The 15,566-nt window shown below is 63.4% G+C and overlaps 1 protein-coding gene across 9 annotated transcripts in view; it reads left to right on the top strand.

The window, feature by feature from the left end:
- The window catches only part of F8 (coagulation factor VIII), an 87,073-nt gene that overhangs the window by 42,774 nt on the left and 28,733 nt on the right, over window positions 1-15,566 (top strand). For 8 of the 9 annotated variants that reach the window (XM_075941252.1, XM_075941247.1, XM_075941246.1 and 5 more), the window contains 2 exons: window positions 338-512; window positions 1,812-1,905. In XM_075941252.1, the coding sequence (XP_075797367.1) occupies window positions 338-512; window positions 1,812-1,905 (269 nt within the window). Of the gene's footprint in view, window positions 1-337; window positions 513-1,811; window positions 1,906-4,380; window positions 4,494-15,566 lie in introns of those variants that run through there. The other variant, XM_075941255.1, reaches the window with a different exon arrangement.

Genomic DNA, 15,566 nt, shown 5'->3' with positions numbered 1-15,566 from the left:
TATACATTATTAGCCCAGCAACGTATCTCGGCCACCATTGTTCTCCGGCCCAGCGGGGTTCAGGGTTCCTCTCCTACAGACGCGACAGCCTGTACGGAAGCTAATCTTAGGCTTGCGGGAAAGTAGTGTTTTGTTCATTGTTTTTCAGGACTAGGACTTTCTTTTCATTCTGTTTCTCTATAATGCCTGATCTGTGACTGGGGCCCATATAAACTACCACGATACCAAGTAGATTATTAGCTAGCCATTATTAATAATAACGATGGTGATGATGGTAAGAAATCAGGCTCCTGTGCCTGCCCCTTTCTCACGCAGTTCTCTTTCACTCCCCCTGTAGAAATTACACAAGTCAGTTTCTGGAAGCTGGTCCTCAGCGAATTGGTTCAAAGTATAAGAAGGTGATGTTTGTGGAATACGAGGACGAGACCTTTAAGAAGCGCAAGGTGTCACATCAAGGTGACACCGGAATTCTGGGGCCTGTTCTTAAAGGAGAAGTTGGGGATCAGTTGTTGGTAAGAGACAGACAGAGATAGCTTTCTGGTAGGAGGGACAGGAAGGGTAAACTCTGAAGATTCATTACGGTTCTTCCGCCTGGTTCTCTATTCATGCCTATGATCTGACCCGGATTCTGTGCTCACCAGAGAGGGGAACCCTTTTTTCAGCTGCTACTGAGATCTAGAGATAAAAGCCTCGATGAATTCAATGGAAATACACAAGGGGTGGATTTGGCCCAACACTTTTGATTTGTCTTTAATGCAATCAGTTGTGCTTGGTAATCGTACTAACCCCAGACGGTACGTGACTTCCAGCGCATTCTTCTGAGTCAGATCTGTGCACTTCCTTCCTCGGGTCTTCTCCAGCTCTGTGCCGATTGCCCGGGTAACTTAGGGTGTACAGTAGTGGGGGAGGCTTATCTCACTGTGCTCTTCCATTAACTGGCTGCTTGGGTTTCTGGTAGGAGAGTGGGTTATGATCCAGCAGGTACTTGTTCTGTTTGATTCACTGTGTAGCTGACAGCAAGGAGCTGAGACCAAAGACTTGGGGCTGGAGTGGCTCTTACCTCCATGTTTATCGGAGTGGGTGGCTGTTCGGAAACGCTGCGCACCCACATGTGCAGTCAGGGCAGATGGCAGTAGTAGGTGCGTGGCACCTCTGTGAATCAGGTGACTTACTCAAGTCTATTACAGATTCAGGGCCCAATTATAGGCACCCATGTTTTAAAAAATTAGTCTCGGCTACTGCACTTCATTTTTTCCATCTGTAAAATGGGTCTACATAAGATTTGCCTACCCTAATTCTGCCATTTCCATGCTCTTCTGCAGACTGACTGAAGCTAGGACCTCAAAAAAAGTCAGAGTCATAGAATGTAAGGCCAGAAAAGACCTATTGGACCATCTAGTCTGACCACCGGTACATCACGGGCCACTAGCACCCCCCAGCACCTCCCCATTCAGCCCAACAACTGAAATGAGACCAAAGCCCCCCGCCCACAGAGGACTGGCCAGTTATGTGCCACACGCAGAGAGCAGGTGGGACTGAGGTGCCCCTGCCAAGTGTGCCTAAGGCCAATGCAGATAAGGCAGACACAATGCTGACCAGTGGAGGGGATCTTCTTCAGCCGAGAACAGCTCCCATCCTCAGGTCGGTGCCCCAATTTGGGATGCTCACCTTGTAGCCGGATTTTGAGCGGGGCGGTCAGGCGGGCTGTGAAGCTGAACCACGAGGAGTGTGAAGATGACTGACCATAAAGCCAGGTGTGAAGACACAGGGCTCTGGGGGGTTCAGGCTCTTGCTGTGTGTTGTCATTTCAGATTGTGTTCAAGAATCTAGCAAGCCGGCCTTACAACATCTACCCTCATGGGCTCGCCAGCGTGAGTTCCCATCACCCTGGGACGTCTTCAGAAGGTGAGATCGGCTGGGGAAGGTTACTAGAACTGAGCAGAGCTGATGGCAAATAGCACATACCTCAGAACAGGAGCGTTTTGTGAAGCCGCCTGTAAACGGGTTGTTTTACCTGTTCAAAGTACTTGGGCACTGATGTCCTCCAGGCTTTATTAACTCTTGGGAAGCCCCCTCTGGACTGTGGAACTCTCTTTGAGGCAGCTCTGGGGACAGGCTGACAGGAGAGATCGTGTCAGTCAGGGAACGGGGGTCAGCCAAAGGGGTCCACGAGGCAGTATGGAAGCCTCCCTCATGCAGATGTCTCTGGTCTCTTGAGGGCCCACAAGATCTGAGAAAATCTGTGTGTTCTCGAGTCCTGCTGTTTCCACCCAGGCTTTAAAAAAATCAGACTCAGCCACTTTTCCCATCTGTAAAATGGGTCTAAATAATATTTGCCTCCCTCCAATACTTCTGCCATCCTATGCTCTTCCACAGACTGACTGAAACTGGGACCTCGAAAAAAGGCAGGGACATAGAGTTTATGCCCCATAATGACAGAATTCAGAGGAGAGCGTACAAAGGGAACCCCTTGGGGTTCTGCAGTGTAGGGCCATCCTCTGCAGGGTCACTCTCTGTTCCCTCCTGATGCTTCCAGTGATCCCTCTGCTGCTGTTCATCACTGAGCCTCACACACCCTTGTCTGTGCGGAGGATTTCCTTCACACCGAATCCGAGCACCCATTTCCTGGGGCCCAGCACCCAAACCAGGACCCTCCTCTGGCTACACTCAGCAATGCTTCTTAGGAAGGAAGCCCTGCTGCCGCAGTGCCCCTTCCAGGGAGTGCCGCTGGGTACGTGTCTTTGGGGCTCCCTTCCCATGCCAGGCAGCGATCAGCATCCCTGGGCATTTCACACTGACCGGCCGCTCCGGAGCCGCACGGAGCCTGAAGCCAAGTCGGCAGCACAAACGTGCCTGCTTCTAGCAGTGCGATCAATGATCGAGCCGCATTCAGCCAGCGTTCCAAGCACCAAGCATGCCCTGTGCCGTAGCGGCGGGGTGGTGCGGCACAGGCGTGGCTGTCGGCTGCAGCGCTCGGGGCCATTGCTGGGGGGTGGCGCCAGGTCTTCTTACACAGTCAGTACCTAGCTCTTCTCAAAGCACTTCCCAGCGTTCGGTGTAGGCAGCCGCACACAGCTGGGAAACTCGCCCCAGGGCGCACAGGAAGTCTGTGAGAAAATCGGACCCAGCCCCTCGCTGCCGGGACTTAGTGGGGGCAGCGATAATCACGCGTCCTCCTCGGCCTCCTTCCCTTTCCCTGCAGACAGCCAGGGTGGGCCGCCGAATGGCTGCCAGTGAACAGCCAGGACCAGTGTCCAAAAGTGGCAGAATCAGGCCCATTGTGGCATCAGGGAAATACTTGCCGGGCAGGAACTCTGATGCTGCCCGGATGGGTGAGCTGGGCACAGGAGCACGCGCTGGCTCTGCTCTGGGCTTGGGGTGTCTCTCTGATCAGCGTCCCCTCCTGGCCCTGCTTCTTGGGCTCCTGGTGGCAGTTGCTAGGTTACCCTCTGGCCAGGCAGATGCTGTCACCGACTCCTGGCTGGGCATCATGCAGCTTCCGCACCCCCCCCCCTTGTGGGTTCAGACCCTGGCAGGCAACGGTCACGGTGCTGGAACACGCTCCGCTGCCGTGGCTGCTCGTGGCTGGGATGCAAATGGCTGAGCACAGGAGAGGAGCCAGCGGGAGGGCAGAGGCCTGCACTAGGTCTGTGTTTCTGCTGTGGTGCCCACTGAAGGATGCCTCGGGGCACGTACAAATGAATGGAAAAGATTAGAGGGACCCTTGCTTGCAAGCCCTCTTCTGACCCCCTCTGACGAAAGTGAAAGCACTGCTGTCCTGCAAGCCCGCTGCCCTCAGGCCTCAGCTCTGCCCGACCTTCTGCATGGCAGTGAGGGGACGTCTGCACGAGCTCGGTAGTTCCAGCTAGGCAGGCAAATGAGGGCAACCGGGGTTGCAAATGAAGCCTGGGGTTTAAATATCCCGGCCTTCCTTTGCATGTTCCCGGGCGCCGCCATTTTTAAATCCCCCTTAGTCCGAACCAACTGCCCGCGGCTAGACGCGGCAGTTAAACGTTAATTCGAACTGAGGAGCTAGTGTAGACAGACCCCGAGCGAGGCACCGCCACACCTGCTGACTCAGCGTCCCCGGCTAGACGCGGCAGTTAAACGTTAATTCGAACTAAGGAGCTAGTGTAGACAGACCCCGAGCGAGGCACCGCCACACCTGCTGACTCAGCATCCCCGGCTCTCAGCTGGGCAGAGCCCTCGCCTGTTTCTGAGGGATCTTTGCTTAACAATTGTGCCGTAATTTAAGGGTGATCAATTCAAACCAGGTTTCTCTAGTAACCTGGGCTCTGCATTAGGGAAGGATGAGCCCCCGCCAGAAGCATGTCAGCCATCATCTCTGCATTTATTTGGTGGGTTTGTTCTCTCTTCTAGCCAATCTGCCTTCCCCTAGTTACTCAGTAGCTGTGTGTCCTTCTGCCCTGTCTGCATCATGCTTTACCCTCTGTGCTGCTTTGCCATTTCCCTCTCTGCACGACGCAGCCCAGGTATGTTTGATCAAATAGGTGGTTTCAAAACAGGCACCTTCTGTCCCTGGGGCTGCTTGGCTCAGGCAGGCACGAGCATCTCCAGGGAGTCTCCAGACTTCCCTCCATGCTGGCCTCTTGGGTTTGTAGCTGTGGCCCCGATTCAGGGAAGCAGCTAAGCGCATGCTGCCCTTTCCGCAGCTCTGTAAGGCCCAGAGCCGGTCCTGAAGAGGAGAGTGTCATTGGCCCCTGGCCCCGGGCTGGAAGTGTTGTGGGATCAGGCCTCCCGGGAGATTTCAGGAGCTCTGGTTTGAGCTGGGCCAGCACTCCCATAAGTGAAGCCCCAATCATAGGATCTCCGCACAGCTGTGTCTGGCCCCTCTGCTGCTCTACAGAACGTTCGTACGCTCCCTTCCCTCCTCCAGACCATGTAACCCATGGGACCGCCCCGCCGTGTGCCCACACCTGCCACTGGGTCCCTTCCCTCCTCCAGACCATGTAACGCATGGGACCGCCCCGCCGTGTGCCCACACCTGCCACTGGGTCCCTTCCCTCCTCCGGACCATGTAACCCATGGGACCGCCCCGCCGTGTGCCCACACCTGCCACTGGGTCCGTCCCCTCCTCCAGACCATGTAACCCATGGGACCGCCCCGCCGTGTGCCCACACCTGCCACTGGGTCCCTCCCCTCCTCCAGACCATGTAACCCATGGGACCGCCCCGCCGTGTGCCCACACCTGCCACTGGGTCCCTTCCCTCCTCCAGACCATGTAACCCATGGGACCGCCCCGCCGTGTGCCCACACCTGCCACTGGGTCCCTTCCCTCCTCCGGACCATGTAACCCATGGGACCGCCCCGCCGTGTGCCCACACCTGCCACTGGGTCCGTCCCCTCCTCCAGACCATGTAACCCATGGGACCGCCCCGCCGTGTGCCCACACCTGCCACTGGGTCCCTCCCCTCCTCCAGACCATGTAACCCATGGGACCGCCCCGCCGTGTGCCCACACCTGCCACTGGGTCCCTTCCCTCCTCCAGACCATGTAACCCATGGGACCGCCCCGCCGTGTGCCCACACCTGCCACTGGGTCCCTCCACTCCTCCAGACCATGTAACCCATGGGACCGCCCCGCCGTGTGCCCACACCTGTCACTGGGTCCCTTCCCTCCTCCAGACCATGTAACCCATGGGACCGCCCCGCCGTGTGCCCACACCTGCCACTGGGTCCCTCCCCTCCTCCAGACCATGTAACCCATGGGACCGCCCCGCCGTGTGCCCACACCTGCCACTGGGTCCCTCCACTCCTCCAGACCATGTAACCCATGGGACCGCCCCACCGTGTGCCCACACCTGCCACTGGGTCCCTCCCCTCCTCCAGACCATGTAACCCATGGGACCGCCCCGCCGTGTGCCCACACCTGCCACTGGGTCCCTCCCCTCCTCCAGACCATGTAACCCATGGGACCGCCCCGCCGTGTGCCCACACCTGCCACTGGGTCCCTTCCCTCCTCCGGACCATGTAACCCATGGGACCGCCCCGCCGTGTGCCCACACCTGCCACTGGGTCCCTCCCTTCTCCAGACCATGTAACCCATGGGACCGCCCCGTCGTGTGCCCACACCTGCCACTGGGTCCCTTCCCTCCTCCAGACCATGTAACCCATGGGACCGCCCCGTCGTGTGCCCACACCTGTCACTGGGTCCCTTCCCTCCTCCAGACCATGTTACCCATGGGACCGCCCCGCCGTGTGCCCACACCTGTCACTGGGTCCCTTCCCTCCTCCAGACCATGTAACCAATGGGACCGCCCTGCCGTGTGCCCACACCTGCCACTGGGTCCCTCCCCTCCTCCAGACCATGTAACCCATGGGACCGCCCCGCCGTGTGCCCACACCTGCCACTGGGTCCCTTCCCTCCTCCAGACCATGTAACCCATGGGACCGCCCTGCCGTGTGCCCACACCTGCCACTGGGTCCCTCCCCTCCTCCAGACCATGTAACCCATGGGACCGCCCCGCCGTGTGCCCACACCTGCCACTGGGTCCCTTCCCTCCTCCAGACCATGTAACCCATGGGACCGCCCTGCCGTGTGCCCACACCTGCCACTGGGTCCCTCCCCTCCTCCAGACCATGTAACCCATGGGACCGCCCCGCCGTGTGCCCACACCTGCCACTGGGTCCCTTCCCTCCTCCAGACCATGTAACCCATGGGACCGCCCTGCCGTGTGCCCACACCTGCCACTGGGTCCCTTCCCTCCTCCAGACCATGTAACCCATGGGACCGCCCCACCGTGTGCCCACACCTGCCACTGGGTCCCTTCCCTCCTCCAGACCATGTAACCCATGGGACCGCCCTGCCGTGTGCCCACACCTGCCACTGGGTCCATCCCCTCCTCCAGACCATGTAACCCATGGGACCGCCCTGCCGTGTGCCCACACCTGTCACTGGGTCCCTTCCCTCCTCCAGACCATGTAACCCATGGGACCGCCCCGCCGTGTGCCCACACCTGCCACTGGGTCCCTCCCCTCCTCCAGACCATGTAACCCATGGGACCGCCCTGCCGTGTGCCCACACCTGTCACTGGGTCCCTCCCCTCCTCCAGACCATGTAACCCATGGGACCGCCCCGCCGTGTGCCCACACCTGCCACTGGGTCCCTCCCCTCCTCCAGACCATGTAACCCATGGGACCGCCCTGCCGTGTGCCCACACCTGCCACTGGGTCCCTCCCCTCCTCCAGACCATGTAACCCATGGGACCGCCCCGCCGTGTGCCCACACCTGCCACTGGGTCCCTTCCCTCCTCCGGACCATGTAACCCATGGGACCGCCCCGCCGTGTGCCCACACCTGCCACTGGGTCCCTCCCCTCCTCCAGACCATGTAACCCATGGGACCGCCCCGCCGTGTGCCCACACCTGTCACTGGGTCCCTCCCCTCCTCCAGACCATGTAACCCATGGGACCGCCCCGCCGTGTGCCCACACCTGTCACTGGGTCCCTCCCCTCCTCCAGACCATGTAACCCATGGGACCGCCCCGCCGTGTGCCCACACCTGCCACTGGGTCCCTCCCCTCCTCCAGACCATGTAACCCATGGGACCGCCCCGCCGTGTGCCCCCACCTGCCACTGGGTCCCTCCCCTCCTCCGGACCATGTAACCCATGGGACCGCCCTGCCGTGTGCCCACACCTGCCACTGGGTCCCTCCCCTCCTCCAGACCATGTAACCCATGGGACCGCCCCGCCGTGTGCCCACACCTGTCACTGGGTCCCTCCCCTCCTCCAGACCATGTAACCCATGGGACCGCCCTGCCGTGTGCCCACACCTGCCACTGGGTCCCTCCCCTCCTCCAGACCATGTAACCAATGGGACCGCCCTGCCGTGTGCCCACACCTGCCACTGGGTCCCTCCCCTCCTCCAGACCATGTAACCCATGGGACCGCCCCGCCGTGTGCCCACACCTGCCACTGGGTCCCTCCCTCCTCCAGACCATGTAACCCATGGGACCGCCCCGCCGTGTGCCCACACCTGCCACTGGGTCCCTTCCCTCCTCCAGACCATGTAACCCATGGGACCGCCCTGCCGTGTGCCCACACCTGCCACTGGGTCCATCCCCTCCTCCAGACCATGTAACCCATGGGACCGCCCTGCCGTGTGCCCACACCTGTCACTGGGTCCATCCCCTCCTCCAGACCATGTAACCCATGGGACCGCCCTGCCGTGTGCCCACACCTGCCACTGGGTCCCTTCCCTCCTCCAGACCATGTAACCCATGGGACCGCCCCGCCGTGTGCCCACACCTGCCACTGGGTCCCTCCCCTCCAGACCATGTAACCCATGGGACCGCCCCGCCGTGTGCCCACACCTGTCACTGGGTCCCTTCCCTCCTCCAGACCATGTAACCCATGGGACCGCCCCGCCGTGTGCCCACACCTGTCACTGGGTCCCTTCCCTCCAGACCATGTAACCCATGGGACCGCCCCGCCGTGTGCCCACACCTGCCACTGGGTCCCTCCCTTCTCCAGACCATGTAACCCATGGGACCGCCCCGCCGTGTGCCCACACCTGCCACTGGGTCCGTCCCCTCCTCCAGACCATGTAACCCATGGGACCCCCCCGCCGTGTGCCCACACCTGCCACTGGGTCCCTTCCCTCCTCCAGACCATGTAACCCATGGGACCGCCCCGCCGTGTGCCCACACCTGTCACTGGGTCCCTTCCCTCCTCCAGACCATGTAACCCATGGGACCGCCCCGCCGTGTGCCCCCACCTGCCACTGGGTCCCTCCCCTCCTCCAGACCATGTAACCCATGGGACCGCCCCGCCGTGTGCCCACACCTGCCACTGGGTCCCTCCCCTCCTCCAGACCATGTAACCCATGGGACCGCCCTGCCGTGTGCCCACACCTGTCACTGGGTCCCTCCCCTCCTCCAGACCATGTAACCCATGGGACCGCCCCACCGTGTGCCCACACCTGCCACTGGGTCCCTCCCCTCCTCCAGACCATGTAACCCATGGGACCGCCCTGCCGTGTGCCCACACCTGCCACTGGGTCCCTTCCCTCCTCCAGACCATGTAACCCATGGGACCCCCCCACCGTGTGCCCACACCTGTCACTGGGTCCCTTCCCTCCTCCAGACCATGTAACCCATGGGACCGCCCCGCCGTGTGCCCACACCTGTCACTGGGTCCCTTCCCTCCTCCAGACCATGTAACCCATGGGACCGCCCCGCCGTGTGCCCACACCTGTCACTGGGTCCCTTCCCTCCTCCAGACCATGTAACCCATGGGACCGCCCCGCCGTGTGCCCACACCTGTCACTGGGTCCCTTCCCTCCTCCAGACCATGTAACCCATGGGACCGCCCTGCCGTGTGCCCACACCTGTCACTGGGTCCCTCCCCTCCTCCAGACCATGTAACCCATGGGACCGCCCCACCGCCGTGTGCCCACACCTGTCACTGGGTCCCTCCCCTCCTCCAGACCATGTAACCCATGGGACCGCCCTGCCGTGTGCCCCCACCTGTCACTGGGTCCCTCCCCTCCTCCAGACCATGTAACCCATGGGACCGCCCCGCCGTGTGCCCACACCTACCACTGGGTCCCTCCCCTCCTCCAGACCATGTAACCCATGGGACCGCCCCGCCGTGTGCCCACACCTACCACTGGGTCCCTCCCCTCCTCCAGACCATGTAACCCATGGGACCGCCCCGCCGTGTGCCCACACCTGTCACTGGGTCCCTTCCCTCCTCCAGACCATGTAACCCATGGGACCGCCCCGCCGTGTGCCCACACCTGTCACTGGGTCCCTTCCCTCCTCCAGACCATGTTACCCATGGGACCCCCCCACCGTGTGCCCACACCTGCCACTGGGTCCCTTCCCTCCTCCGGACCATGTAACCCATGGGACCGCCCCGCCGTGTGCCCACACCTGTCACTGGGTCCCTTCCCTCCTCCAGACCATGTAACCCATGGGACCGCCCCGCCGTGTGCCCACACCTGCCACTGGGTCCCTCCCCTCCTCCAGACCATGTAACCCATGGGACCGCCCCGCCGTGTGCCCACACCTGCCACTGGGTCCCTTCCCTCCTCCAGACCATGTAACCCATGGGACCGCCCCGCCGTGTGCCCACACCTGCCACTGGGTCCCTCCCCTCCTCCAGACCATGTAACCCATGGGACCGCCCTGCCGTGTGCCCACACCTGCCACTGGGTCCCTCCCCTCCTCCAGACCATGTAACCCATGGGACCGCCCCGCCGTGTGCCCACACCTGCCACTGGGTCCCTTCCCTCCTCCAGACCATGTAACCCATGGGACCGCCCCGCCGTGTGCCCACACCTGCCACTGGGTCCCTCCCGTCCTCCAGACCATGTAACCCATGGGACCGCCCCGCCGTGTGCCCACACCTGCCACTGGGTCCCTTCCCTCCTCCAGACCATGTAACCCATGGGACCGCCCCGCCGTGTGCCCACACCTGTCACTGGGTCCCTCCCCTCCTCCAGACCATGTAACCCATGGGACCGCCCCGCCGTGTGCCCACACCTGTCACTGGGTCCCTCCCCTCCTCCAGACCATGTAACCCATGGGACCGCCCTGCCGTGTGCCCACACCTGCCACTGGGTCCCTTCCCTCCTCCAGACCATGTAACCCATGGGACCGCCCTGCCGTGTGCCCACACCTGCCACTGGGTCCCTTCCCTCCTCCAGACCATGTTACCCATGGGACCGCCCCGCCGTGTGCCCACACCTGCCACTGGGTCCCTCCCTTCTCCAGACCATGTAACCCATGGGACCGCCCCGCCGTGTGCCCACACCTGCCACTGGGTCCCTCCCCTCCTCCAGACCATGTAACCCATGGGACCGCCCTGCCGTGTGCCCACACCTGCCACTGGGTCCCTTCCCTCCTCCAGACCATGTAACCCATGGGACCGCCCCGCCGTGTGCCCACACCTGCCACTGGGTCCCTCCCCTCCTCCAGACCATGTAACCCATGGGACCGCCCCGCCGTGTGCCCACACCTGCCACTGGGTCCCTTCCCTCCTCCGGACCATGTAACCCATGGGACCGCCCCGCCGTGTGCCCACACCTGCCACTGGGTCCCTCCCTTCTCCAGACCATGTAACCCATGGGACCGCCCCGCCGTGTGCCCACACCTGCCACTGGGTCCCTCCCCTCCTCCAGACCATGTAACCCATGGGACCGCCCCGCCGTGTGCCCACACCTGCCACTGGGTCCCTCCCCTCCTCCAGACCATGTAACCCATGGGACCGCCCCGCCGTGTGCCCACACCTGCCACTGGGTCCCTTCCCTCCTCCAGACCATGTAACCCATGGGACCGCCCTGCCGTGTGCCCACACCTGCCACTGGGTCCCTTCCCTCCTCCAGACCATGTTACCCATGGGACCGCCCTGCCGTGTGCCCACACCTGCCACTGGGTCCCTTCCCTCCTCCAGACCATGTAACCCATGGGACCGCCCTGCCGTGTGCCCACACCTGCCACTGGGTCCCTCCCCTCCTCCAGACCATGTTACCCATGGGACCGCCCCGCCGTGTGCCCACACCTGCCACTGGGTCCCTTCCCTCCTCCAGACCATGTAACCCATGGGACCGCCCTGCCGTGTGCCCACACCTGCCACTGGGTCCCTCCCCTCCTCCAGACCATGTTACCCATGGGACCGCCCCACCGTGTGCCCACACCTGTCACTGGGTCCCTTCCCTCCTCCAGACCATGTAACCCATGGGACCGCCCCGCCGTGTGCCCACACCTGCCACTGGGTCCCTCCCCTCCTCCAGACCATGTTACCCATGGGACCGCCCCACCGTGTGCCCACACCTGTCACTGGGTCCCTTCCCTCCTCCAGACCATGTAACCCATGGGACCGCCCTGCCGTGTGCCCACACCTGCCACTGGGTCCCTTCCCTCCTCCAGACCATGTAACCCATGGGACCGCCCCGCCGTGTGCCCACACCTGCCACTGGGTCCCTTCCCTCCTCCAGACCATGTAACCCATGGGACCGCCCTGCCGTGTGCCCACACCTGCCACTGGGTCCCTCCCCTCCTCCAGACCATGTTACCCATGGGACCGCCCTGCCGTGTGCCCACACCTGCCACTGGGTCCCTTCCCTCCTCCAGACCATGTAACCCATGGGACCGCCCCGCCGTGTGCCCACACCTGCCACTGGGTCCCTCCCCTCCTCCAGACCATGTAACCCATGGGACCGCCCCGCCGTGTGCCCACACCTGCCACTGGGTCCCTCCCCTCCTCCAGACCATGTAACCCATGGGACCGCCCTGCCGTGTGCCCACACCTGTCACTGGGTCCCTCCCCTCCTCCAGACCATGTTACCCATGGGACCGCCCTGCCGTGTGCCCACACCTGCCACTGGGTCCCTTCCCTCCTCCAGACCATGTAACCCATGGGACCGCCCCGCCGTGTGCCCACACCTGCCACTGGGTCCCTCCCCTCCTCCAGACCATGTAACCCATGGGACCGCCCTGCCGTGTGCCCACACCTGTCACTGGGTCCCTCCCCTCCTCCAGACCATGTAACCCATGGGACCGCCCCGCCGTGTGCCCACACCTGCCACTGGGTCCCTCCCCTCCTCCAGACCATGTAACCCATGGGACCGCCCTGCCGTGTGCCCACACCTGCCACTGGGTCCCTTCCCTCCTCCAGACCATGTAACCCATGGGACCGCCCCGCCGTGTGCCCACACCTGTCACTGGGTCCCTTCCCTCCTCCAGACCATGTAACCCATGGGACCGCCCCGCCGTGTGCCCACACCTGTCACTGGGTCCCTCCCCTCCTCCAGACCATGTAACCCATGGGACCGCCCCGCCGTGTGCCCACACCTGTCACTGGGTCCCTCCCCTCCTCCAGACCATGTAACCCATGGGACTGCCCCGCCGTGTGCCCACACCTGTCACTGGGTCCCTCCCCTCCTCCAGACCATGTAACCCATGGGACCGCCCTGCCGTGTGCCCACACCTGTCACTGGGTCCCTCCCCTCCTCCAGACCATGTAACCCATGGGACCGCCCCGCCGTGTGCCCACACCTGTCACTGGGTCCCTCCCCTCCTCCAGACCATGTAACCCATGGGACTGCCCCGCCGTGTGCCCACACCTGCCACTGGGTCCCTCCCCTCCTCCAGACCATGTAACCCATGGGACCGCCCCGCCGTGTGCCCACACCTGCCACTGGGTCCCTTCCCTCCTCCAGACCATGTAACCCATGGGACCGCCCCGCCGTGTGCCCACACCTGCCACTGGGTCCCTTCCCTCCTCCAGACCATGTAACCCATGGGACCGCCCCGCCGTGTGCCCACACCTGCCACTGGGTCCCTCCCCTCCTCCAGACCATGTAACCCATGGGACCGCCCTGCCGTGTGCCCACACCTACCACTGGGTCCCTTCCCTCCTCCAGACCATGTAACCCATGGGACCGCCCTGCCGTGTGCCCCCACCTGTCACTGGGTCCCTCCCCTCCTCCAGACCATGTAACCCATGGGACCGCCCCGCCGTGTGCCCACACCTGTCACTGGGTCCCTCCCCTCCTCCAGACCATGTAACCCATGGGACCGCCCCACCGCCGTGTGCCCACACCTGCCACTGGGCCCCTTCCCTCCTCCAGACCATGTAACCCATGGGACCGCCCTGCCGTGTGCCCCCACCTGTCACTGGGTCCCTCCCCTCCTCCAGACCATGTAACCCATGGGACCGCCCCGCCGTGTGCCCACACCTACCACTGGGTCCCTCCCCTCCTCCAGACCATGTAACCCATGGGACCGCCCCGCCGTGTGCCCACACCTACCACTGGGTCCCTCCCCTCCTCCAGACCATGTAACCCATGGGACCGCCCCGCCGTGTGCCCACACCTGTCACTGGGTCCCTTCCCTCCTCCAGACCATGTAACCCATGGGACCGCCCCGCCGTGTGCCCACACCTGTCACTGGGTCCCTTCCCTCCTCCAGACCATGTTACCCATGGGACCGCCCCGCCGTGTGCCCACACCTGTCACTGGGTCCCTTCCCTCCTCCAGACCATGTAACCCATGGGACCGCCCTGCCGTGTGCCCACACCTGCCACTGGGTCCCTTCCCTCCTCCAGACCATGTAACCCATGGGACCGCCCCGCCGTGTGCCCACACCTGCCACTGGGTCCCTCCCCTCCTCCAGACCATGTAACCCATGGGACCGCCCCGCCGTGTGCCCACACCTGCCACTGGGTCCCTTCCCTCCTCCAGACCATGTAACCCATGGGACCCCCCCACCGTGTGCCCACACCTGCCACTGGGTCCCTTCCCTCCTCCAGACCATGTAACCCATGGGACCGCCCCGCCGTGTGCCCACACCTGTCACTGGGTCCCTCCCCTCCTCCAGACCATGTAACCCATGGGACCGCCCCGCCGTGTGCCCACACCTGCCACTGGGTCCCTTCCCTCCTCCAGACCATGTAACCCATGGGACCGCCCCGCCGTGTGCCCACACCTGCCACTGGGTCCCTTCCCTCCTCCGGACCATGTAACCCATGGGACCGCCCTGCCGTGTGCCCACACCTGCCACTGGGTCCCTCCCCTCCTCCAGACCATGTAACCCATGGGACCGCCCCGCCGTGTGCCCACACCTGCCACTGGGTCCCTTCCCTCCTCCAGACCATGTAACCCATGGGACCGCCCCGCCGTGTGCCCACACCTGCCACTGGGTCCCTCCCCTCCTCCAGACCATGTAACCCATGGGACCGCCCCGCCGTGTGCCCACACCTGCCACTGGGTCCCTTCCCTCCTCCAGACCATGTAACCCATGGGACCGCCCCGCCGTGTGCCCACACCTGTCACTGGGTCCCTCCCCTCCTCCAGACCATGTAACCCATGGGACCGCCCTGCCGTGTGCCCCCACCTGTCACTGGGTCCCTCCCCTCCTCCAGACCATGTAACCCATGGGACCGCCCTGCCGTGTGCCCACACCTGCCACTGGGTCCCTTCCCTCCTCCAGACCATGTAACCCATGGGACCGCCCTGCCGTGTGCCCACACCTGCCACTGGGTCCCTCCCCTCCTCCAGACCATGTAACCCATGGGACCGCCCTGCCGTGTGCCCACACCTGCCACTGGGTCCCTTCCCTCCTCCAGACCATGTTACCCATGGGACCGCCCCGCCGTGTGCCCACACCTGCCACTGGGTCCCTCCCTTCTCCAGACCATGTAACCCATGGGACCGCCCCGCCGTGTGCCCACACCTGCCACTGGGTCCCTCCCCTCCTCCAGACCATGTAACCCATGGGACCGCCCTGCCGTGTGCCCACACCTGCCACTGGGTCCCTTCCCTCCTCCAGACCATGTAACCCATGGGACCGCCCCGCCGTGTGCCCACACCTGCCACTGGGTCCCTCCCCTCCTCCAGACCATGTAACCCATGGGACCGCCCCGCCGTGTGCCCACACCTGCCACTGGGTCCCTTCCCTCCTCCGGACCATGTAACCCATGGGACCGCCCCGCCGTGTGCCCACACCTGCCACTGGGTCCCTCCCTTCTCCAGACCATGTAACCCATGGGACCGCCCCGCCGTGTGCCCACACCTGCCACTGGGTCCCTTCCCTCCTCCAG

This window comes from Pelodiscus sinensis, chromosome 13, assembly GCF_049634645.1.
Source record: "Pelodiscus sinensis isolate JC-2024 chromosome 13, ASM4963464v1, whole genome shotgun sequence".
Classification (NCBI taxonomy): domain Eukaryota; kingdom Metazoa; phylum Chordata; order Testudines; family Trionychidae; genus Pelodiscus; species Pelodiscus sinensis.
The sequence above is the reverse complement of the archived record's forward strand: the minus strand, read 5'-3'. Positions and strand labels throughout refer to the sequence as shown.